At 43.2% G+C, this 26,861-nt stretch overlaps 1 protein-coding gene across 2 annotated transcripts in view; it reads left to right on the forward strand.

The window, feature by feature from the left end:
- The first annotated feature begins 208 nt into the window (after positions 1 to 208).
- PRDM5 (PR/SET domain 5) overlaps positions 209 to 26,861 on the forward strand; it is a 687,250-nt gene continuing 660,597 nt past the window's right edge. For both annotated transcript variants that reach the window (XM_085641579.1, XM_085641580.1), the window contains exon 1: positions 209 to 466. In XM_085641579.1, coding sequence (XP_085497705.1) covers positions 374 to 466 — 93 coding nt within the window. In that variant the 5' untranslated portion in view covers positions 209 to 373. The remainder of the gene's footprint in view (positions 467 to 26,861) is intronic.

Genomic DNA, 26,861 nt, shown 5'->3' on the forward strand with positions numbered 1-26,861 from the left:
GGGATGAAGATGGCAGTTGTGGAGTCTGGGGTGCAGGGCTTGTCATCTTGGGCATGGTGTGCAGGTGGTGTGGCATCCCCCACACAGGTAACACACCTCCCTCCCTGGACAGTGCGTGCCATGCGCGGTTCCCATTCGTTTTGGGAAAGACAGTAAACTTTCCTCCAATGGGCTGGAAGCACAGCCTCATTCCTAAGCCGCTGAGCCTCCCCCTGCCCCGGGAGCTAGCAGCAGCAGGAGGGGAAACAAACATGGGAGACTCTAACACTTTCCTTCAGAGCCCCCGGTCCCCGAGCCTCGGCATCTTCTCTCGGCCCCGGTGAGGGGTGAGCCTCCGTCGCCCCCTGCAACCTCCAGGGCGCCGCGCAGCACCATGCTTGGCATGTACGTGCCCGATAGGTTCGCCCTGAAGTCCTCCCTTGTCCAGGACGGGATGGGGCTCTACACCGCCCGGCGAGTGAGGAAGGTGGGTGCTGGCAGGGTGCAGGGCACAACGCCGCTGGATGCGGGGGGGAAGCACTGGGGCGCCGCCTCTTGTAAGATGCTGGGTGTTTGTGGGCGCCGTTTCCAGATGTTGTAGAGGAGGGAGGTTTGTGTCTGCTTTCCCAGACGGGCTTGCGGCGCGGAGGCGGGGAGGGATGTGCCACGTATCTACACGAGGGCGAGTGTAAACTAATCCCCTGGCCCGTGCGCCGGCGAGCCCCGGCTGTGGACCGTGCGAGAATGCTTACACCGCCCTATTACACTGACAGTCTGGGAGTTGCAGCCTAACGGGGGCAAAACTTCGTAGATTTGGTTTACCGGTGACGGTCATTACTCTTCCGCGAAGTAAACGTTTCCTCTTATGTGTGAACTAATTTTGTTTAATTGTCATCAGATAAGAGAAATATTGCGCGTAATCGGCCCACTTCATTGATTTGAATTACTAGCAGAGGTGAAAGAGAGACCGGAGGCTGCTGCGTTTATTTTAGTTTCCCGTATAGTTTCACAGCCACTGACGATTCTGCTTTTCTAAAACGGCTCTTTTCACTTCAACATGACATGATGAGAAGAGATTGTTTCTACACCGAGATGTTGAAACCGTCATCACTTTTGCGTAGAGTCTTGTGCATCACCTTCCTCTAACTTTTCCAGCCCGAGAGTTTGTAAGAAGGAGAACTCCGTGGCTGAATACATGTTGTTAAGGGGAGACGGAGACTGAGGCTGGAGACATGACCTCTGTCAGAAATCCACGCAGTCGCCGCGCGCAGCTTTGGTGAATGCTGTCACTCAAGCTGATCAGGGGAGTGCGCGTTCTATTGTTGTGTGTAATTGGAGATGCAGGGCCGCCCATTCTAAGCCTTTTCTGAACTGTATCAGTGAATATGCAGATATTGTTCCATACCTCTTACCCGGTTTTGTTTATGCCAGAAATTATGTTATTCATTTTAGGGGGAGGTACCCTTGCCAGCTTAATAAACCTACTATGGTTAAGTGAACACACAGTTCTGAAAAAACATATCTCTGTTCAGCCACTAGTAGATATGGCACAAGCAGCAGGCAATCCACCAACAATAGCATGCTAAGTTCGAGCAGTACCAACAATGTTAAAGGAAAGAACATAAGACAATGAAAGTCTCAAACCAATTTCGAAAAATAGAGAAACGTCCCAGGCAAAAGCTCACCACTATCACCAAAACAGGTCAAGGGTAATCAGAGTTATGTACTTGTTTAATTATAAGGCACAAAGCACTATTGTAAAGCAACAATTGGCTGTGTGCAGGACCTCGGCACAGTTTTAGGCTGACTGTGATGGAACCGAGGTTGGAAGCCCCTAATAAGCCGTCCCCATTAGGGTCTGACTAGGACACAAAATAGATCCGGCACCAAAATAAAAGTGGCCCCTTGTAGCAAACCAGATAGCTAAATAAGTGTCTCACATTTGTAAATCAGGCAAGTTTTAAACTTGTAAAGAGACACTGTATAGGTATTTTGCAAGGTACGGGAGTCTGCATGCATTTGTGTTTGTTGCAGTCATTGTTCGTGGTAACATTAGGGAAATCAACAGTAAAAACGAGCCCACCTGGCCATAAGACAGGCCCACAAACTGCTAAGAGGCAGCCCAAACACTGATCTATGAGACCAGCCCATTGGGCACTGCCTGATTGCCCTATAGGCAAGCCTGAACCCTGTCCCCACCAAAGGTTTTACCTGGGCTTAATCTCCAATTGCTGGGAAGGCTTTTGGTCAGGTTCCCCAGGGCAGGATTCTGGGCATCAGGTCTTGCTTCTGCCAGTCCTCATGCATGGCCTACTCCTCTTTAGTTATTTGGGTCCTCTTTGAGTCAGGAGTATGTCTGTTTTTTGTGTCACTGACACAAGTAAACAGGAGGCCAACTAGTTGACCTTTGTGGAGCAGTTCTATTCACTTGGTGCAAGTAGAATCCTTGAGCCCTTGCAGCAGTAATCAGGAGTCAGGATTTTTCTTCCAGGAGGCCCTTTATTTTCAGATGGAGTCTTCCAAAGTCCAAGAATGTTCTGAAGAAGAGGTAGTGGAAGGGCCTGATTTATCTTTTGTACTAGCCAGTTACTGGAAGACTTTTACCTCCAATCCTAACATTTTCGTACAGTCCCCAGTCACCTCCTTTTGTAGCACTCCCTCTTTGCCTTACTGTAAAATTACCCAGGAGCCCCTGTTTCAAGAAGGCAGGTCCCAGCTACCACTAGGCAGGCCTGTCTTCAGATTTTTGACCACTCACTTACCTGACAAGGTCAAAACCGGTTTTCCCTCATACTGTGGTTTGAACCTAATTGTCTAAGATGGTCCTGTGGATGAAAAGAAGAAACTCTCTTTGGCATCTCCAAGTCAAGAGAGGCAGTGGTAAAGCTGCCCTTTGTTCTGCCAACTGTTGCTGTCCACTTCCGGGTCTGGTGGCTTAGTGGATTAATGCGTCCACTGTAGGGGCCTTGTTCGACTTCATGGTCACAGGTTAAAATCTTGGTGAATCCACTCAGCCTTTCATTCTTCTGAGGTCGATAAAATGAGTGCCATTGAGTTGGGTAACAATAAACATCTGTTATTCAGCGTCAAGATACCCTTCAGGTGAACGTACGCTTTACAAATACACATGTTATGTTACTCCCAGATAGCTAATCCCTGCTAAATTGTCTGCAGTAACACCCATTGTCCTTCCCTGGGCCCAGAGCTAGGATAGTTTACTCTCCCAGGCACATATGTGTATTCCAGAGGAAAGCCTTAGTCCTCTGAAATAGAGCTGTGAACTTTCCAAGCCAAGGATGTTTATTCCAGCCCTGGATGTGTGATGAGTGGAAGAACACTTTTTAAGCCAGTTCAGACTCAGGCAGCCTAAAGTACAAATATACAAAGATACTTTTCTGCTTTTGTCATAAAAAATTGGATTTTACCATCAAGTCAGATTAAAAAACGTAAGCAGGAAGTAACTTAGAAACCTTATTCTATCCCCTTCCTAAGCAGAATGGGAAAATAAAGATTTGAATCCCATCTAAGGCTAAAACGTCTAGCCAGGCCATAATATTGTAATAGCTTTTGGGTTTTATTTTACTGTGAGAGCACATTACCTCAATATGTAGTGCACCCTGCTTTTATATATTAGCACCCTGCCAGTGGGCTTACAAGGCATACTTTACGGGTGACTCAGGAATATATAAAAATAGGTGTTTCCTACATGGCAAATACATTTTCCTTGCCATCTATCACTGCAGTGGATTTAAACTGTAGCCTAGCCAGAGCACAATAATGCTTCTGGGGTAAACATATGTTTGTCATACATGTGTATGGTTTAAATACAAACTGCAACCCACATCCAACATTCCATGTTATAGGTGCACAGAAGACACCATTTACAATGGGCTTATGGGAAGCTAAATAGGCAAATAAAGTAAGTCCAAATGGAGAGCACATCATTTGGAGGTTAAGCACACACACTTTACTATTGTTTAGAAATGCTAATATGGTAAAAGAAAAGTAAAAAATGTGTGGTGTCAATAAAAAGAATGCAAATTTGCTACAGTTCATAAGAGACTGAGCCGAGGGAGAATCATAGAGCCTGGGCTGTGTTGTTATTAGCCTGCTTTGCTGTTCTATATCTTTTGAACACTTTGGTCCTTAGAAGTGGGTTGGCTTTTTGCAATAGTGACCAACCACTCATTTCAATTTCCTGGAAACATGCATTGGCCTCATTAATGTTCAGACCAAATTAGTTTTTGGCACATTAAACTAAATACACCTATATTTTCATGCTGAAGTAGTTACTTTGGAAATAAATCGAAATGGGGCATTCTATACCGACCACATTATAGTTTAGGAAAGAGCAGTTGCTGACCTTCTCTTTCTGCTTCTCATGCTGTCAGGAGTTTAAAATCAAATGAAGATGTGTTGCGTTAAGAACTGAGTTTCTTTGCTCCCTTTTATCTGTCTGCAATAGGACTTTCACTTTCTATGGAGTGCTGATAAAAATTAATAGAAAAAAAACACAATTCCTCCTCGAATACAGGAGCAGAATTCTAGCTTCTGTACAGCTACCAGAAAAATCGTTGTGTGATCGTACTGCATTGCTTTGAAGCATGTGTACATCTCTTCCATCCCCAATTATGCCTCAGTGCACTTTTTGTAGCTCTTTGATCATGCATGTGCTCAGTGGGTGGTGTAGACATGTAGAGTGTATATTTTATAAGGTAGTCGATGTTTGAAGAATTTTGCTGTCAGGCACGAAGTCCAGAGGTGTCCTCAAATCATGCCCCAGTGATCTTGTGGCTGCATTTAAGCATGGCGTTGTGCAGATATCTAGGCGAGATAGAGCGTGTTTGAATATAGCTTACTGCATTTACCTTACTGTACTTAACATCTTGCTTCTGATGCTGACTACACAGAAAGGTGTCTTTATGCTTTTGCTTTCTAGAGTAGGTGTGGTTTTGTGGCCTGGTCTGAAGGAGTCTTCGTGGAATTAGAAAGCTTCATGTCCTCCTAGGGTATGTTTGGGAGTGGCTGTGAGTAACCTAGTGGGATCAGCCGGATTCCTCACAAGAGTACAATAATGTAGCAGATCACAGGAGCTGGTAAAACCTGCTGGAACAAACATCCTAATACCTTTTTTGGATTTATCCAAGAGAACCTGATGTGCAGCACAGGTAGAAAGATATTCCAGATCAGCTGGCAGGTAACCTACTGTGGAGAGTTCAGGTTGCTCAAGTAGAACACTGCTGTAAATGGACTTTCTGAGGCTGTTCTCAGATTTTGAAACTTTGTTTACTTTAGTTACTGTTAAATAGTCTTATTACATGAACTGGTTTCCTTAGAATTAAATAGGTTGTTATTTATGCCAATGTGAGGTTCTATTCACGAAAAAGAAGTAAATCTGCTCCTTCAGATTTACTTCTACATACAAGTGCAGATTGACTACTTTATGAAACTCACCAATTCCGATTGGAATAAGTATGGATAGCTGAGCCTGGCACAGGTATCCATGCAGATTCCATTGAGAATTACTTTATTTCTTACTCTGTTCGGAGGAAATGGATGTCCTTGTGCAAACGCATTTTAAAAAAATTGTCCGCATGCGAGTCCTATTGCATTGCAAACGGGAGTGCAGGCAGGGGGTGAGAAGGCATGAACAATGGCAGTTGGGGGGAGAAGGCACAGACTGCGGGGGGGAGAAGGCACGGGAAGAAAATAGTACTGTGCAAAACTCGAAGTAAAGGGGCCAGTAGCCTTGGAAGGATACAAATGATGACATGGCCGTCATAAGGAGGGACTAACAAACCTATAAACCAATCGGAAGGCAGCATTTAGGAACGACAAAGACACAAGCCAATGAAAAAAATGGGCTTGCGCGTTGGCTCAGGACTTGAGCAAAAAATAGTCAGCTGGAAATTTTTTCACAATGGAGAGAGCCCTTTCCTTACAACCCTACATGATCTGTCTTTCTTCCCACCTAGGAAGGGAGCTACACCTTCCCTATGCTGGAGTGAATCTCCTATCGTTTTCAGGGGGGGAAGGGGTCAGATTGGTGTTTGGGAATTCTGACATACTTCTGTATTTGTGGTTGTTGCCAAACTTTCAAGACAAACCACACCTTGAAAGGCTGATTTCTCCGACACCTTTAGTGAATTTGTAGCTGCTTAGACCTTTGCTCCCTCAAATGGACTTACACCTGCCAGGAAACCCTTTGTGAATTCCTGGGAGACAGAAACAGCTAGTTTGTTCATAAACGTAAGTTTGCATAGTAGTGCATTCATGGTTTACCCTAGGACGTGGTTAAGGTTTGATTTCAGTTTTATATGTTGCTGTACATAACACACTATAAATATTCATGTTGAACTTTTGAAAAGGAGTACAAAGTCATTCAATGTGCTGGCTGGAAATGGGCCAATGTTTCTGGCAAGGTTGAACAGCTGGACAGCGGTCCATCACCAAACCTGGAGTGAATGCTACAAATGTGGAAGATTCAGCCAATTAGTGCTGAGTGCATTTTCTTGGATTACTTTACTGGCTTTCTGGACTGACGCAGAGGTTACATCAGTAGGATGTGATGTGTGGAATGCTCAGATGTATGCTGGGAGCCTTAAGTCAGACATCTGCAGCATTTCAGAGGAAAGAAGGGAAGTCAGAAAATGGCTCACCATGCAAGGGACACATCTGTAGGCACTGACCCAGGTGTCAGTAAACACCATTTTTCTATACATACTAAACCCCATAGTAGGGCACCTAACATGCAGTGTACTCTCAACCAGGATACACACAAAGATATCCAGCAGAGAGCTATGCTACATGCACACAATGTGCACCACACACTTCAGGGATAACAAAGAGTCCACATATGGGGGCATTATACCTCTTCCCTCACCAGTCTAGTAAAAAGGCTGCACATTGAATATTTAGTGGAGCAGGCACCATCAAACCACAGTCAGTCCTGTGTACAAAGTGGAGCATCCCCTCATGACTAGTAAAGGGACTTTTTTGTATGCCGCCAATTCCACTAGAGTCCAGAACTGTGGTCGTTTAGCAAAATAAGAGCTGGCCCTCAAGAGTGCTCACGGATTTAAAGCTTTAGACATGAAAAGTACTGGAAGACCCAGTAAAAAGACAGGACAGTACAGCACCCACACAGTGAGGTAGCCTTTGTCTTAATAGAATCTCATTGCTGGTAAGGCTGAGAAAATGTAGCTATGAAGGATTCCACATACCATGGCTCTAGCAGGGCTTCAACATGGCAGTATCCCACCATCTCTGCTACTTCTATGCTTTTGAAGAAATCAATGCCTGTCTATGAGTGTGTGGAGCATGCTGTTTATGATGCACTCTGCTTTGGAGTAAGGCAGCCTTAATGACAGAACCTCGATCCGTATCTCACCTGCATCAGCTAGAAATATTTCTGCTTGCCATTCACATAGAAAGCAAATGACTGGCTCATTTTGGGAAGGGCAGTTTTATAGAATATGATAGAAAATGGATTAGTATTCCAGAATAGTAACACTTCTTATCAGGGTGAATCTTCAAAGCTACTAAATTAACCTGAGATCAACCCAGTGTACCTATGGCACAGAGCAGAGAGGCAAAAGGCCCAAACAAACCGTAATAAAGTAAAAACACAAAGCAATAAAAATGCGAAACACATTTAGAAAAATAAAGTAACATTTAATAAAGAAAATGACACCAAAATTTCAAACATGCAATAAGGCGGACTGGTGAAATTCATTTTTAGATAGAAATAGTCCCAAAAGCTCAATGATAGTCTATGGGATCGGTAGATAGGTACATGGGCACATTTTGATGCCAGCTGTGATGAATCCCTGATCACATACAGCAAGTGTTGATACTTGTGAAATGCCTGGACGTGACAGTGCTGTGACAAATGTGTTTTGGTCCTAATCACCGAGGGACAATGCCATTTGTTAGGTAATACATGTTTCATTCTTAAATATTAAAACCAAAGGAAATGATGGACGGAGTGTTGAACATTGCAAGCACTCACCCCCAGTCAACTGATCTGGGTTTAATCCACCACCGTTCTTTAGCCCACTCTGCCACCCCAGTTCAGACATGGTCATATGCAAATCAGTCTGACCCTGTGCCTCATGGGAACAGTCCAGCCCGAATTGCCAAGCCATGTCTTCTCTGGACCGGAAACAAGCTTCCTAGGACCGGTTTCTGGCATTTCACCCGTCTTCAGCCAGGCTTGCTTGAATCCAGTGGCAAAGTGAGCAAGGGACTCACGTCTGAGCATACCCTGCCAACTTATGGCGAACAAAGCAAAACCAAAGGAAATGATGGACGGAGTGTTGAACATTGCAAGCACTCACCCCCAGTCAACTGATCTGGGTTTAATCCACCACCGTTCTTTAGCCCACTCTGCCACACCAGGGGGTGAAATGCCAGAAACCGGTCCTAGGAAGCTTGTTTCCGGTCCAGGGAAGACATCGCTTGGCAGTTCGGGCTGGACTGTTCCCATGAGGCACAGGGTCAGACTGATTTGCATATGGCCATGTCTGAACTGGGGTGGCAGAGTGGGCTAAAGAACGGTGGTGGATTAAACCCAGATCAGTTGACTGGGGGTGAGTGCTTGCAATGTTCAACGCTCCGTCCATCATTTCCTTTGGTTTTGCTTTGTTTGCCATAAGTTGGCAGGGTATGCTCAGACGTGAGTCCCTTGCTCACTTTGCCACTGGATTCAAGCAAGCCTGGCTGAAGACGGCTGAAATGCCAGAAACCGGTCCTAGGAAGCTTGTTTCCGGTCCAGGGAAGACATGGCTTGGCAGTACGGGCTGGACTGTTCCCATGAGGCACAGGGTCAGACTGATTTGCATATGGCCATGTCTGAACTGGGGTGGCAGAGTGGGCTAAAGAATGGTGATGGATTAAACCCAGATCAGTTGACTGGGGGTGAGTGCTTGCAATGTTCAACGCTCCGTCCATCATTTCCTTTGGTTTTGCTTTGTTCGACATAAGTTGGCGGGGTATGCTCAGACGTGAGTCCCTTGCTCACTTTGCCACTGGATTCAAGCAAGCCTGGCTGAAGACGGCTGAAATGCCAGAAACCGGTCCTAGGAAGCTTGTTTCCGGTCCAGGGAAGACATGGCTTGGCAGTTCGGGCTGGACTGTTCCCATGAGGCACAGGGTCAGACTGATTTGCATATGGCCATGTCTGAACTGGGGTGGCAGAGTGGGCTAAAGAACGGTGGTGGATTAAACCCAGATCAGTTGACTGGGGGTGAGTGCTTGCAATGTTCAACGCTCCGTCCATCATTTCCTTTGGTTTTGCTTTGTTCGCCATAAGTTGGCAGGGTATGCTCAGACGTGAGTCCCTTGCTCACTTTGCCACTGGATTCAAGCAAGCCTGGCTGAAAACGGCTGAAATGCCAGAAACCGGTCCTAGGAAGCTTGTTTCCGGTCCAGGGACATGGCTTGGCAGTTCGGGCTGGACTGTTCCCATGAGGCACAGGGTCAGACTGATTTGCATATGGCCATGTCTGAACTGGGGTGGCAGAGTGGGCTAAAGAACGGTGGTGGATTAAACCCAGATCAGTTGACTGGGGGTGAGTACTTGCAATGTTCAACGCTCCGTCCATCATTTCCTTTGGTTTTGCTTTATTCTTAAATATTATGCACTCTCCCCTGTGGGTACCAAGGTGTGCTTATGGGGTTCTTGTTAAATATGTAAAGTCAGGTACTCCTACCTGTCAAAAAGGTGATTTTGGCAGGTCTGTTCAGGAGAAAGGATTGACGGATATTATTTTAACATACTTTGTTGTCACTAGGGGAAATGATTTATTACTAGAACATGAAGAGAAAGGTCTAGGTCAGGTAGTAAAAAATTGCTTCCCATTTTCTTGCACTGCTATTGCTGTGCATTATACAACATTGTGCATTGAGGGATGCAAAGTGCACTGAATCTATTTTATGCAAACCATTAATTTAAAACAATGCAGCTCATTGCTGCTTTCAATGAAGCATCCACCCTGCTGTCTGCCTGGCTGCCTGGCTGCTGACAATCAGGGTTAGCAGACCTACAGTCCTTCGGTTGTCCTTGTTGTATCTGGTGCCTCTTTGTACTGAGCCCACATGTGTACAGAATTGTGCTAAGCAGGGGCGTTCAGCAGGCTGGGATATAGACACAAACCAGACACAAACCATTCTTCTAAACTGTACTATATTCACCTCTATTGGCTATTCCATGCCACAGGTGGTGCATGACTGAGAACTGCAGGCAGCACATATTCACATGAAGTATAAACGGGATGGTAACATAAAGTATTGGATACTGGGGTGGAGTAGAGCCACATGTATTCCAGATACTGTGAGGAGCATTTGTGGTGAGAGTAATCTTGCACCTCTATGGCCTTTGTTGTAACTGTTCTGAAAAAATACTTCTTACATCCTCATGACCTTTATTTCCTTCCTTTGAGGAGATTATTTCTGACTACTTACCTGTAGCTCCACCCACCCTTCCCTGTCAATGATTTCCCATGCTTGTGTGTAAAGGATTTCTTTGCATCTCCCCTACACCACATCTAGCCACCTGCTCTCCCCCTGCACAATGTGGTGTGTATGTGTGTGTGTGTGTGTGAGTTACAGAAGCTTCCACCTTTGCTGCCTTAATGTACTTGTTATACTGCCCCTGTATGTGCAGTACATGTTCTCTGGGCTTTTGAGACCATATTGATTCCATGTATCAATTGTGTGCATGTGTGTGGGGTTTCACTTTCTTTAAATGTTACATCACAACATCTGGTTATGTTATGTAATGTTATGTTGATTTGTGTTCCGCACTAATCAGCCGAGAGTGTCTCCAAGTGCTTGGGCAGGTGTGAAGGTGTATGGTTCCCATGGTGCTTATGCAAAGAGACAGGTCTTCAGCTTCTAATGGAACTCAAGAAGTGAGGAGGAGGTTCTGATGTTGAGGCAGGTCATTCCATGTCTTGGGTATGATGTATGAGAATGAGCATCCTCGATGTTGGGAATGTGTGCAAGTGAGAGTGAGGCAGAGCATAGGTGTCTGGTAGATTGTTGAAAGTGTAAGTGACTATTCAGGGATTCTGGGCCTGTGTTGTGTAGGGCTTAGTATGTGCATGTGAGAAGTTTCAATTGGCTGCGCTTGTGAATGGAGAGCCAGTGAAGCTTCCTGAGGTGCGGTGTGATATGAGTGCAGAGTGGGGTCGAGAACAACTCTTTCGGTGGTATTCTGGATGGTCTGGAGTCTGTGTAGGTGTTTAAGAAAACTTAACATCAGCAGTGTGGCCCGCCGGTGTCGCACTAGTGTATTGTTCCACTGCTATATAGACTGTTACGCTCAACTTTTAGTAGCCCCACTGCTTAGGAGCCATGCTCAATCTGAACATTAGTACAACAACTGAAAAAGGAGCATACAGTGTAACATAAGTATCACTCAATTTGAGCATTGGAAAAGTTCCATATATTACAATATTCATAAATAGTCACTAGAGCCAGTTCAAGTGAATTCAGATCTCCGGGAAGCTTGTATATGTGTTCGCATTCAACTTTAATTGATTCTTTTTATCAAACAAATATCAATCAGCCCAGCCAATGCGTTTCGTCCCTTAGGACTTCATCAGGGTTGGACAATCCATGAATCAATTATCCCAACATTGTGTAAGATGTTCTCCCATATCAAGTGTCTTCATAGGAAAAATCTTAATACCGGGTGGCATAGTACCCCCTATTCCTTCTTCCTCACCCGTGTACAGCAACCAATACGTGGGAAATCAGCCTGCCTACAGGACGAAATGCATTGGCTAGGCCAATTGCCTTTTGTTTGATAAAAAGAATCAATAAAGTTGGATTTGAACACAAATACAAGACTCCTGAAGAGCTGGATTCATTTGAATTTGCTCTATTGGATATGTATGGATATTGCAATATGTGGAACTCTGTGTGGGAGTTGTTTGGAGATTCAAGCTTAGTGAGTGTTGCAATAGTCTAGCCTACTGGTGGTGAGTGCTTGCATGACGGTCCGTCTGGTATTCTGAGGCAACCATTTGAAGATCGTTTCCAGCATGTGTAGGACATGGAAGTAGGAGGTGCACACTGCATTGACTTGAGCCATTATGTTAAGCTTGTCGTCTAGGATGATCCCCAGATTTCTTTCCTGGTCTGTGTGTGTTGGTCCTAGCTCCAACTGCCATCAGGTGAAGTCCAATGGGGAAGTCTTGTTGTTGAAGACCAGTACTTCCGTCTTGTCGGAGTTGAGCTCAGGCAGTTGGTTCACTTCCAGTCCGCTACCATGGTCATGCAGATGGTGAAGTTAGTTCTGGTTGACTTGCCTGTCAGGGAGCGGATGAATTGGGTGTCATCGGCGTAGGAGATGACGGTGATGTCTTGTGATCGGATGATGTTGGCAACAGGTGCCATGGAAATGTTGAAAAGGGTGGGGCTGAGGGACGGTCCCTGTGAGACTCAGCATATCAGTTTCTTGGTCTCTGATCTGAAGGGTGGAAGCCTGAACCTTTGAGTTCTTCCTGTGAGGAAGGTACAGATCCATTTGAGAGCAGATCCTTTTATGCCAATCTCGTGGACTTTTCTGATAAGGGTGTAATTGGAGACTGTGTGGAAGATTGCGGGGAAGTCGAGCAGGAGGAGGGCCACTGTTTTTCCTTGGTCCAGGATGATTCGAATGTTGTTGGCCACGATGAGTGCCTTCTCGGTGCTGTGGTTCTTTCTGAATATCGACTGAGTGTTGTCTAGAATATGGTGAAGTTCGAGGTGGGTTGTGAGTTGCTTTTTGATGGCCTTCTCAATTATTTCTGGATAGGGGAACAGGGAGATGTGTTGAAAGCTGCTCAGTTGATTCCGGTTGGCTGTGGGCTTCCTGAGAAGGGTGCTGATTTCTGTGATTTTCCATTCATCCAGGAAAGTGGCAGATGTGATGGAGGTGTTGATGATGTGGGCCAGGGTGGTGATGATTGGTGATATTACCAGGCTGAAGATGTGGTGGGGGAAACTATAGGTCCGGTGGCCGTCTTGGTTGGTGGTGGGTAGATTAGCAAAAAGTTAGCTTGGTTTGGTTTGGTTTGCAGAATTGTTGTAGATATTTGCAATTTTGGTGTGGAAGAAGTTGAATAGTTGTTGGGAGGCAGAGATGTTGTTGATAGTGGCTGAGGTCGAGGTGAATTCCTTAATGATCACGAGGATCTCCTTGTTGGAGCTTCCTTCAATGTGAGCAGGCCTGCTTGTTTGATCTACCATGCTTGTTGGGTTGATGGGTGCAAGGGAGTTTATGCAGTTCTTGATGCAGTTGTTGAAGTTGGTGAAGTCCTTGTCAAGGTTGTCTGTGGGTCTAGGGCAGGGGTCTTCAATCTGTGGGGCGCGACCCCCAGGGGGGGCGTGGAGTCGGGGGAAGGGGGTCGCGCCTTCCGGCCGCACTTCTGCTTGGAACTGCCTGACTTTGGAATCCAAAACGTTTACCCTTCGTTTGGATTCCAAACAGTGAATCACAAGGAGCTCTCTGATTGGCAGACAGGCGACTGTCCTCCAATCAGAGAAACTGCAGGGTGCACACCAGGAAATGCCGGGAACTGGGGCCATAAATATGCACCTGCGGAGTGTGAAAGGCTCTGGAGTGCTTCAGTATTTGTTTATTCCTGTTACCTTTCCTGGACTTCCTCGTTGCTGCTGCGTTGTTCTATCTGGTGTCCTCTTCGCGCTTCTTCCTTGTGGCTGCCTCTGAAACCCGATCTCCCGGCTGTTTCCTGGTTTCCAAGGCAACCGGAGCTTCACAAAACTTGTAAGTAAAGCTGCCTCTTTCCCCACCTTCCAAGCTGGCTTTTAACCCCTCAGACACACACAGACACACACACACAGACACACACACGCACTTTCTTTTTTGATTCCAAAAGTGCAAATGTACAACATGATGCTGTGGTGGAGACATTTTTTGAAGTTATGGGATTTCTAGCAAGCTGCTGCACACACATCATTTGTGAAAATAGCAACCTGAAGAGCGATCTACGCAGGCTTGTGGCAATTTGGTGCATAGTTTTATGGCATTTGAATTACCCGGTGATGATTTAAGAAAAGGTGTCCTTATGTTTGCCATAGTGAGGAAAGCATAGTGTTGCGCATCACACAGAGACTGCACTTTCTTGAGATAGTGAACCTTGGAATTAACTTAAGAAAAAGGATGACCATTAATATCAAACTGAAAACTGGGAGAAAGGTATTGGAGGCAGGAGGGGCTGAAAACTATACCTCACTGGGGATCCACACAGTGTCATGCTGTAAAGTACGGTGGCACCACCAACATTTTACCGTTTGCACTTATTTGTAAGGAATGGAGGGACTGTTTTGATGTGTATGTAATAGTTAATGTAGGTATGTTTACAAAAAAAGAGAAAGCAATCAATTTCAAACAATTACCTCCTTAACTGATAGAGAACAAATGAGGAACTTTATCGCCTATAGTTAGCTGTATATCAAAAATATTTCAATTATTGCAAAAGAAAAATACGTTGTAGAGCGGCACAAGTTTATAAACAGAAGATAAATTGTGGGGGAACCAGTCGATGGCCACATGGCAGCATTGAGAATGTTTAAAGATGTAATTACTTACTGACCAGTTATTAAAAAACGTGTTACTTCAGCAAACAAATAACAAAAAGGTGCAGGAAAAATAATTACTCATATTTCACAATAAATTTAACATTAGACATAGTGGTGGAGATAGATTGCACTCAGATGGAAGAAACCTCACAGAGAATAAAGGGATTGGCAATGGTTGAAGGGGGTCAAATGCATTCCCAAGAGAGTCAAGTTAAATGTAAGAAAAACGCTATGGGGTCTATTATGATGTCGGGTGGATCGCCACCGCCCGCATGGCGGTGGCGATCCGCCCGACATCATTCCCCGCTGGCCTCCCATTTCCCCTCCGCCATATTATGATGGCGGGGGTACCGCGGCCAACGGGAAGACCGTGAGGACCGGGCCGAAAAGGGTTGAATATGGTGGCAGTGTCTGCTAGACACCGCCATCCATATTACAATGTCAGCGGGAAGCAGCCTTTCAGTGGCAGTGTTGCCGCCACAGAAAGGCATGTGGATTCCTCAGTTGGGGGCCCGTTGCGGGCCCCCAGGATGTCGGGGCAGTGGGGGAGGTACATGGGGGTACCTATGGTACCCCCCTGCATTTGCATGGACGACATGGCAGGCGCCGTGCGGTGCCTGCCACGTTGTGCATGCAAATGCACAGATGCCTTTTTTGCATTGCGGCGGGTGCTGCTGACAGCACCACCCGCCGCAATGCAAAAAATGCAGAATGCGCCCGCCAACGTGGCGGGCGCATCCTAATTGTACCTGCGGGACCGTCACACACATAGCGGGCGGTCCCATTTTTTAATAATATTTCCCCACTGTAAAAATGATTTGCCATGGGAACTGGGGGCGTTTGTGGTTGTCGGTGATGAGGAGTACCAAGTTCTAGAAATTTTTGTCAGGAGGGGGTCCTTACGCCTGGAAATTTTGACAGGAGGGTCTCGGCATCCAAAAGTTTGAAGACCTCTGGTCTAGGGTGATCCTTTCTGAGGGTGCTGAGCCAGTCTGCTTCTGTGATTTTGCCCCAGCTGTGGCTTGGAATGCTGAACCTGTTAGGGGTATTGACTTGAGCTGTGTTAATTTGGAAGTGGATGATGGAGAGGTCAGTCCATGTGAGCGGTGTGGTGGTGGTAGCTGATACTGTCGCTTGTGGTGAAGATGGGTCAAGTGTGTGTCCTACAGTGTGTGTGGGTTCTGAGATGAGCTGGATGAGTTCAGTTTTGTTCAAACGTTCGAGGAGTGCTGTGGAGTAGGGGTCGTTTTGATGAAAGTTGATGTCACCAAGGAGAATGCAGGCTCTAAAGTTGATGGTCAGTGGAACGATGAAGTTGGTGATGAGGTTGATAAAGGCGGCTCGTGGTCCGGGTGGCCAGTAGGCGAGGGTTCTGTTAAGGGTGAAGTTTTCCAAGATTTGCAGCTTGAAGTCCAGGTGTTCCATGCATGGGGTGGCATTCTCTGTGAATGTTGTGCATTTGATAGTTTCCTAGTAGATGATAGCAAGTCCTCTTCCTGGCTTGTGAAGGCAGCCCTGTTGAATGATCTTGTAGCCCGCTGGGATTGCTGTGACAATGTCGGGAGTGGATGAGAGGTTGAGCCAGGTCTCTGTGATGAAGAGGATGACGGGTGCATCCCTACTCAACAGATCCCATATTTTGGCTGTGTGTTTGCTGAGGGATTGTGTATTGAGAAGCATGCATGTGAATGGGTGTTGATGTGTTGGTTTGCTGTGGTGGGTGTGTTGGGTGGGGGTGTTGAGGGCATTATAAATATTTGTGTGGATGGGTGGCTGCTGAAGAACTGGCAGTGGGTGTAGGTAAAAGCTCCTACTGTCTTTTGGCAGCAGTTGGGGGAACAGCTTCTGGAGTCTAGCGACCTGTGGACTATCGCTGGGGGTGATCAGACCAGGATTCCTGGCACTGGGTGCGGTCCAGGCACAGATGGGTGCACATGTGCTTGCCTTTGGCGTGCCTGCTGCACATTCGTGTTGCAGTTGCCACTAAGTATGTCCTGGGAAGTGGGAGGAGTGCAGGCTGCCGTGATGTCATTTCCTGTGCTGATTAATGATGGGAAATGAAGCCTCTTCCTAGATTTCTTCTGTAAAACATCATCCTGACACGTTTTGGCTACAACTAGGCTTGTTCAGGGGTGGAGAATGTCATGGCAAATCAACATTTAAGGTGCTCAGTGCAAACAGAAAAGAAGGATCACAAGAGATGCACCATGTTGGTATTTTTGGCTATGCCATATTGTTGTGCGGTTTTGTTCCAATGTTCTAATTAATCCACTGAACCCTCATGATTCCACTTGGAGATAAACCTCTCAGCTTAGTCCATCTTGCCACAGTGAGCATTCTATATAGCACTACTTCACAAGAGACTGTTGTCAGACCATGTAAACAAGCAATAAGGATCAAAACAGCACATTTCATTATCCATGTATCTATAGTGCCATTATGAAAGGGGATGAATCCCAATTTTTTAATGTAACAGTTTTCTGGTAGTATGTAGTTTGTTTAAACTTTATCAAGCATCTTGTCTGTCTGTTAAGATTGTTTTAGTGTCATCCCCTCCAGATAACGATACCTGTGTCATAAATACTTTTATAACTGTTCTATACATACATTCCGATGCATACATTTGCTTGGCACCAAATTCAATATATATTGGTGAGTGGTATGACTGTCTAGTCCATCTTGCCCAAGAGGGATGCAATATAGGTGACAAAGTTCATTTGGCATAAACATAATAAGCAAAATGCCAAATATATCTCAATGTACACATTTCTAGGGCGCCGTCCTAGACAGGGTCAATGGCTTGCTACATCTCAAGTCTTTTATTTGCTCTCAGGATAACAGTGAAACATTCATAGCCCTTTAAAATCATGTCTCCAGGTTTAGTAGTATCCTCAATAATTGTACAAACTATGTTGTGCTACTCTCACATAGATCACTAGCAATCAACAGTTCTAGCTGTGTGTAATAGAGATTTATTGCTACTTTTTAAATGCAGTCATGCCCAAATTGGCATGTCGATGTGGCCACCCATTTCAGCCTTCGCAACCACTACTGGAAACATAAAAATTAAAATAAAATAAAATGGTGTGCATTAGTGGTGAAAAGGGGAAAGATGTCAAAGCCCTTATAGTGTCCAGCGCAGATGCTGCACCTCTTCCACAGGCAGTTACGACTGTGCAGGTCACAGGTGAGCACAACAGGGGGGCACAAAGGGAGACAACATGGACAATGGGGTAGGGGGGCCGGAGCAAAAGGAATGAGGACAACAGGAGGGGGGCATAAAAAAAGACAACATGGATAATGAGGACGGGAACAAAGGGAATTGGAATAACTGGAGGGGCGAGAAGAAAGACAACACGGACAACAGGGAGCAGGCGAGAGCAAAGGGAATAGGTACAACTGGAGGGGGTAGTAACAAAGGGAATAGGGATAATGGAGGGGGCGGGAAAAAGACAACACAACAACGGGGGTGAGGGCGTAGGCAAAGCGAATACTGAAAATGGAAGGGGCGGGAGCAAAGAGAACAAGGACAATGGGAGGGGGTGGGAGGAAATAAAAAGACAACAAAAATGTACTAAAGAAGCAGAGGCTACTGAAAAAGTACTGTGGGTACCAAAACATATAGCCCGTATCGAAAGGATCCATGCAGCAGGGGCAAACACCAGGGCATAAACAAAACAGCCACAAGGTGGGACAAATGTACTCTATCCTCCAACCAAAACTATGGAATTGATAAAGGCGGACCAAGTACCAATCACTGATATTGCTGACATTATTGCTGCAGCTGCTAATGAATCGAATGTGCTTGATAATTTGAGAGTGGTCTTAGGAGAATTTAGTCAGTCCAATCTTAATGCAGAGTCTATAAGTGTAACTGCTGTTTGTAATTGTTTTTGTGTATAAGCCCTTTCTCTGAACCTGGCTACCATATCCTGTTTTTCTTTCTGAAATGTGAGGTCAATTCTGCAATTACATTTGGCTCACAATAATTCCCCAAAAAGTATTGGGGTTGGTGGGTGACTACTGCAGGAATGCAGTAAAGAATTGCATGCTGTACTTGTTCTGAAAAGAATAGTGCAAAGTTATTTGCCAGTGGTATGGAATTTGAGGTCTACGAATTCTGCCTCTTCTTTGCTAATGTTGTAGGTTAGATGTAAGTTCAGATTGTTATCATTTAGTCCTTCAAATAATATTTCGGAAAGCTCTTGTGAGCTCTTCCAGATGACCAAAAGATCATCTATGTAATGAATCCACATTACAACATGATTGTCATATAGGTCCGGAGTACTCGCAACCTGCTCCTCCCATCAGCCCAGGAATAAATTAGCACAGCTCAAGAAGAAGTAGGTCCCCACGGTGTGTACCATGGACTTGCCCGTATACATATTGTTAACCATAAATAACTTATTTTTCTGACAAAAAGCAATCAGGCCAAGTAGCATTTCAGCATGGAACAGGTATGACCGCGACCTTGCGCTTAAAAAAATGTCTGCATACTGCAATGCCCAAATCATGTTTTGTGATTGTGTGCAAGCTATTGACATCCAGTTTAGTCACTTTCCCATGTGATATCATCAATAATCCTAAGGAAATCTCTGCAGCTGGAATCATGAGTGTTCATATACACACACACACAAAAAATCTAAATATATATTTTGTAAACCATTTAAAATATATTTAATTTAAAATATTAACAGTAACATAAAGTTAAAATTAACCTACATACATAAAATAAACAAAAACATCTAAACTAATTTAAATATTACAATGATGATATGCAAATAGTTTTATTTAATGTTGTAATGTAAATGTACAAATAATATATATTTATGTATTTATATATGCACACATATATATATATTAAAAATAAATAGAAACTAATTAAATTAATAGCATTAATAGAAAAATCATTTTAAATACGAATATATAGTTTTAGAAAAAATACAAACTTTTAAAAAACATAATATTGAAAAAATATAAATTACGGTTAACCAACTATTGGAAAAATAGCTAATATAACTCCAGTTAAGAAAAAAAACGTGTTATACCTTGCATGTATTACATTTACTAATATCACTCCAATGTACAGAAAACTAGGGAAACTATTGGGGCCAGATTCACAAAGGTAAATCTAGACCTGTAGTCTAAGCTTAGACCTGAAGTCTCTGGCTAAAATTCACAAAGGTAAACTTAGACCTGAATTCTAATTTTACCTTTCTGAATTGGGCCCTTGGACTTCAGGTCTAAGCTTAGACTTCAGCTCTAAACTTAGACTTCAGGTCTAAGTTTACCTTTGTGAATTGGGCCCTAGGACTTTGGAGTTCTGAAAATTTACTGTTCCTTTTTCAGCCTAACCGACAATAGGGAAAGTGTTAGACTTCTGAGGGGTTTGATTTGCTATACCCACTCTAGTTTAATTAATGATAATTAAGGTGTTAGACTTTAAAGGTGTTAGGTTTACTATTCCCACTCCAATATAATCTATAATAGGAAAGGTGTTGGACTTCAGAGGGGTTAGATTTACTAAACCCACTCACGTCTAAGAAACAGTAGGGAAGGTGGTGGAATTCGGAAGGTTTAGATGTACTATTCCCACTCTAGTCTAAGCGACAGTAATGAAAGTGTTGGACTTTAGAGAGGTTAGATTTACTATTCCTACTCCAAACTACAAAACAGCAGGGAAAATGCTGGACTTTATAGGGGTTAGATTTACTATTCCTACTCCAGTCTAGGCAACAGTAGTGAAAGTGTTGGACTTCAGAGGGTGACATTTACTGATCCTACTCTAGTCTAAACAACAGTAGGGAAAGCATTGGGCTCAGAGGGGTTACATTTACTATTCCCACTCCAGTTTAAGCAACAGTAGGGAAAGTGTTGAACTTCAGAGGGATTTAATTTACTATTCCCACTACAGTCTAAGCAACATTAGGGAAAATATTGGACTTCGAAGGGGTTACATATACCACCTCAACTCATAATCATTTTGTAACAAGCATTTCAATACATAAATATTAAAACAAGAAAAAAGAAAGAATACACATTAAAAAAATACAAAATATTTTTTTTAATGATTCAAACATTAAAAATCAATATAAATACAATTTGCATCCCTTTCTACTACCTAAAATAAAACAAGCACCAAAAATATTTGAGATAATCAGTAAAATAACAATAACATTTACTGCTTAAATTAAACAAATATAATGAAAACAACAAATATAAAATGCATTTTACAAATATCATTATTAACTACACTTCAAAACAAATAAATAGTCCATGTATTAATTATCAATTAAATATTTAATTCACTAAAATATTAATTGAAACACAATTTCAGCTTGAAATAACTTTAGACTTATTCTCCGACAAACCCAATTAACTTCTAGTAAAATATGAATTACTAATTAAATTATAAAAATAAAACATGCATTAAAATCACACAATTATTCTCAAATAAAATAATTTACATGATTATTCACAAATTAAATATTTAATTTACAAACAGAAATTAATGAGTATTAAAAATCATTAAATTATAGTTCTCACCTTATTTGGCCTATAAACTCAACAAACTGCCACTACATTATAAATTGCTAACTAAATTTAAAGGAAATTAAGTTGCACATTTAAAATTCCAAACTATGCTTACAATTATGTATAATGATTATACTAATAAAACTACCTTCTAAAATTAATAATACTAATATATATTAAAATAATAAAAAAGTGTTATTTATTACAACTTTATTAAAGTAAATAATTTTAAATAAAACAACACTCTTAAAAATGATATTGTTTACAAAAATAAACAATTTTCTTACCTTTTCCACTATGTTTTTGTAGAGTCGATAATTTTGCTACGATATTCATGTCACATGATATTCTGGAATCAATATTTTTGTTATTGACAATTCAAGGTTTTGGGTGTCTGAAGCAGAAGAGTCTTTCAATTAAGTTGCATCATCAGCATATTGGTAGATTTTGATGCAAGAGGCTCAGATTAGCATTTGAAGATGTCAGCAGACAGTATGGTGCCTTTGGGGACTTTTCAGGTGATTGAGCTCATTTTGGACCTGTAGATACCCATGTGAATGGACTTTTGCTGGTTGTACAGGTAGAAAGAGAATCCAGTGAAGTACATTGCAGTGAATCAAATTCGAGACTCCAGGTGTGGATTAAGGTGGGATGGTTAACACCATCAGATGAGGGGTCCAACAATATCAGAAGGCCATGATTCTCTGATGAAGAGGCCATAAAGTTAGATGTGATGAGGTCTGCAATGTCTGGTGCATGGAGTACTACAGAGCACACAGTAATAAGCATGAGTTGTTATGTGTGTTCAGTAGTTTGAGGGTTTGTGGTAGTTAGCGATATGTTTGCAAGATTGTGTCATTGTGGTGTGTGAATTCTTTCTGAGTGTTTGGGTCATATAGATCGGGGTATGATTGTGGGGATTGGTAGTACAATATGCTGGTTTCAAGATTGGGTCTTTGTGCTGTGCAAATGTCTTGTGAGGGTTTGGTTAATATATGTCGGGGTATGATTGTGCGGATTGTCAGTACGAGGTGCTGGGTGAGGCACATTATTAGATCTTACTTTGTAGGTTTCAGTGGAACATGGGTTCTGGCCCAAGGCCCTTCCTATTCCCAGCAGGCCTAAACAGGCAATGCCCTTATCTGTATCCTCCCTTTACTGGGAACCTGCAGGCAATTGGACACTCTGAGGCATTGATTTTAATATGGAGCCATGTCTTTTCTTTTATAAGGGAGGCATGAGCTGATGCTAATGATTCTGACTCTATGCAATGTTTTATGCCAGAATTTATATCACTTGCGGATTGTGAAGGCACATTTGTAAAATCTCAACCTCTTTGCCATAATCAAATGTTGCCCCTACCACAGTCCTGACAATTGTCTGCATGATCCTCTGACAAAAGTATGGCAGACTGCCTTTATCAGTCCAACTGTAACTCTTAGAGTTCTGTTTCTACATTCTGTTACATGTGGAACATGTTTTTAAAATTAAGATGATCGTGAGGCACGACCACTGCTAGAATCAGAATAGTTCATTAACTTTGGATGAGGAAAGTGTTATCCATGAAACCATAGTGGTTTAAGTGTGCTTCTTTGGTTGCTCTGCAGCACAGTTTAAATATAATTTGTATAATGATTATGACCCCAAGGTTCCACACTCCATTTACTAAAGTTAAGGATCTTTCCAAGGATCCCGGGCTTTCAAATGGGACTGACAGTTTATCTAGGCATCTCCAGAGCAAAAGCTATGCTTAGTACCAAGAAGGTGTAGCCAATTGAAATGCATCAGTATTTTCGCTATCCAAGTCAATCAATCAAGCCCTTGTAAAGTTTTGTTTAGGTACTACCTAGATACATTTGATACATCACCTGAACTGAGGTAAATTAACATAAGCTACACAGGAACCAACCTAAACCACAGGACACTCCACAGGGTCCAATATTTGTCTCCGGAGAAATTGAATTTGCAAGTTAGGGAAAAATCAGCTCAAGGTTTTAGTCATTCTTAATAAATCTATCTGCAGAATCATTTTTACTGACATTTGACCAATATGTCAATTACTATTGATAGATTCAATAATAGCAATGCAGAAGCTCTCACCTCATCCAAATGCTTTAATATTCAACATTTGCATTCATCCATTAGGCTTAAACCATACATGACAGTTCCCCAGGGTCTTCCAACTTTCCTTGTTATTGTGATGTTCATCGATAACCCTGCACCGGCACCCTATCATGAGAGAATGTCTGGTAGACAGTGTCATCAATGCTTCCATGAAAATGGAGGGCATTGACTTAACTCAGCAAGCATTTACAACTTTTTTTATATGTGTGTATCAAGATGTTTGTTTTAAGAAACTATATCCTCTCCTGGTGATAAAGCTTTGAGTTTTCTTCCGTTCTTACTAAGAACTCAATCAAAAAGGTAAACATTGAAAATCTCTCAAGACAGGGGGCCTGATTCACAGAACTAACTTAAGACAAAATCCTAAACTTACTACCATTTTGGTATTCACAGAAGGCACTTACTCATTTTGGTATTCACAGAAGGCACTTACTCATTTCGGTATTCACAGAAGTTAGGAGTCCTAACTTTAGGACTCCTAAATGCCTTCTGTGAATACCGAAAGCCTTAAAATTAGGATTTTTCTCAGTTTAGTAGTAGTATAGTTAGGACTCCTAACTTTAGGACTCCTAAATGCCTTCTGTGAATACCGAAAGTCTTAAAATTAGGATTTTTCTCAATTCAGTAGTCCTAAGTTTAGACTTATAATAAAATTTTAAATGTGGCGATATATAAGCATATTAGTTAAAAAACACAATAAATGGCATTAGTATTCATTACACAATCAATACTAAAAGCGTTGGATTGATGGCAGGATTCCAGGAGGAAACATTACATTTTTACGATCGAGTATAAACACGGCACACTCCAATTTTAAGGTTATTAGCAAATGTCTCATCAAGATAGTAAATAACATTCTGTCGATAGAGTATAAAAGCAACCTGGGGGCCCGGGTCAAGATTTCTCAATGCCAAGGTATAGAGGACAATCACTTATAGTGCTTTCGAATCAAGAACAGCTTGTGACAGTTTTACTGATGTTAAGAACTTACTACAAATCTGGCTGGTGGAAATACAATTCAGAGCATTATTGATAACCCAGGCTTCAGAAAGGAATCGAGTTGGAATACTATCAAGGTAGTGGAAATCTTTTTTTTTGTTATTTGTTAATTGGCATTTGAAATAGGCAATACATATTGCATATCAGAATTGCTAAAAAAAAGAGCATAGACATTTGCATCTAAAGAAACACAACAATCCAACACAGAGGCATCTAATCAATTGCAAAAAATGCTAGAAACGAAATCGCAGAGAAGGATCAAAATATTGGACGGCTGTGTACATGACTGAGGACTGAAACCGGGAAATCAAATAGTGGTACACTAGTATATCGTATGAACAGGTGGTAATATGTGGCCAGCAGGAAAATATGTATTGGGAGACCTTCAGTGGGTTGTGGAGGAAGCTTCTGGGGCTTGTGTAGTGTCTGTGTTGCGAGAGGATAGCCAAGCAAGGAAGGGGCTCCAAATATCTTTAGGTCGGGATGCCTGGGGCAGGAGCTCCCAATATGTATTAAGCTGCTCTTGACAGAATGTGACATCTAGTACCTAGAGTTCAGTGGTAGGTGGACCCCGTTTACCCCAGTGCATTGCAATCCGGCGCTTGGCCAGTAGGAGCAACATGGCTAGAAGCCTGCGACGCCCTGGTGCAACATCCTGTACGTCGCCCAAAAGACATAGTTTAGGGGATGGGGACAACTGTGTATCCAGAATCTCATTGATAAACTTAAGAATTTTGGTCCAGTAGTGTTCAACCCCGGGACAGCTCCAAGCAATGTGTGACAAGCATTGAAATAGCCAATAGGTCTCGCCTTTGGGACCTTATAAGTGTTTAGCCATGCAACAGTTAATGTTGTTGCACCAAGGATATTGGGCTGAATAACTAAACACTTATAAGGTTCCAAAGGCGAGACCTATTGGCTATGCCAATGCTTCTTTTCTCTTTGCACTTGGATTTCATGCATATGAAGCTTGGAAAGGTTTAAAACCTAGCCCCGCCCCTGGCTCCGCCCCTAGTCCCGCCCACACTCCACCCCCTAGTCCACCGCTCTTTTTGGTGAGTACCTGCACTTATTTTTTTCCATTTAAAGCACTGATCATAAGGGGAAAGAAGACATGTTGCATGATAGATTTTATTCAAGTAAAATCGAAGCTTGCCTTTTGGCGATTTAACCCTTATTAAATATTTGTTACTAATCATTCGAAAAGTACCGCAAGTAATAATGTGACAGTGGTATTTATAGGGTGCCAACTGTAACTTTTGAAAAGTGCTTTTACTGAGAGCCTTAACTTATGCATTGGCAAACATAGCTTTGCCTAGTGGTGTCAGTTCAAAAGTCTTAAATATCGTGCAGCCTTCTGAAGGGAAACAACAAAAGGGAAGCGTTTTTTATTATTTTCAGAACCGTGGCAGGAGAGTGATGCTAATTGTTGTCAATGTTTCCGCTCTCGCGGGTTCGCTGGCCCGTGGAACAGGATGTGCTCCTCGGCTCAGACTCGGGGAGGTGATGGATGCTCGCGCTCCTCTCTGCACGCCTTCCTATTACTGGCTGCCAGACGGGCAGGTTCTCGGCCACGCGGTTGCCATGTACACGCCTCTTAATGAAGGCCTACTTTCTGTGTCTTTATTTCCCTCGGCGCAGGCTCCTTCAGACGTCATGGCAGTTGCTGGAGTCGCGGAATCAGGAAAGAATGCAGACCCAGAAAGCAGCTGTGGTTCCCAAACCCACAGAACAATAAAAACAAGCACGGTCCGCTTTCACTTTCGTCCATTGTGAAAGCTTTCTTGTCTTTATGGGGCCACGTGTTTGAAACACATGGCCTCATAAAGATAAGAAAGCTTTCACGACGCACGGAAGGCAGACGAGCCCGTCCAAATGAGACGTCTCAAAAGGCAGAACAAAAACGTCACCAACAGCTCTTTTCCATTGGCTGGCCACCGTTTAGCATAAACGGTGACGTCAGCCAATGGAAAAGAGGGGCGGGGCTTAATGCCCTTTACAGAAAAGTCCCGAAATCATTAAATCTCGCCAGCGAGACTGCGTATGTGCGCAGCCTACACCAGGCGAGACCTAAAAAGGAGGCATTTGGCACCGCACACCTCCAGCAATTCACCTCTGGGCGGAGACCCATCCGCCTAAGCTGTGCTGGTGATCTATAGATGCAATGTAAATATTTAAAATGTATAAGGCGGAGCCTGTAATTAGGAGACAGCATCTCCAACTGCCCGCAGCAGAACTGCCACTGAGCCTCGGTTAGTGGGTCGGCTAGATCTTCGTTCCATCTGACCAATGCCTGTGGGTGTGTGATCTGTGAGGAGCGCTGCATGCTACTGTAAACTTTAGTGATCAGCTTGTCCGGGAATGTGTTCGCCAGTATAGGGCTGGGAGCGAGGGGGGTGGGGTTGGGAATGTGTTGTGTAATGCACGGCATGTTCCCTTGATCGAGTAATATAATAGCATATTGGAGAAGCTAGTGGTGCCGCCCGGTGAAGGTGTAGGTGGAGTCAAGAAAGAGAAATCATTATCATATTTCAGTGCAAAGTATGAATGTTCTAATATTCACCATATCAACATCTATTATACTACAGCTCAGTTAGAGGCTTCCATTTCTGTTTTGTGAATATTGAGCAAAA

The sequence above is a fragment of the Triturus cristatus genome, chromosome 2_2 (assembly GCF_964204655.1).
Source record: "Triturus cristatus chromosome 2_2, aTriCri1.1, whole genome shotgun sequence".
NCBI classification, from domain to species: domain Eukaryota; kingdom Metazoa; phylum Chordata; class Amphibia; order Caudata; family Salamandridae; genus Triturus; species Triturus cristatus.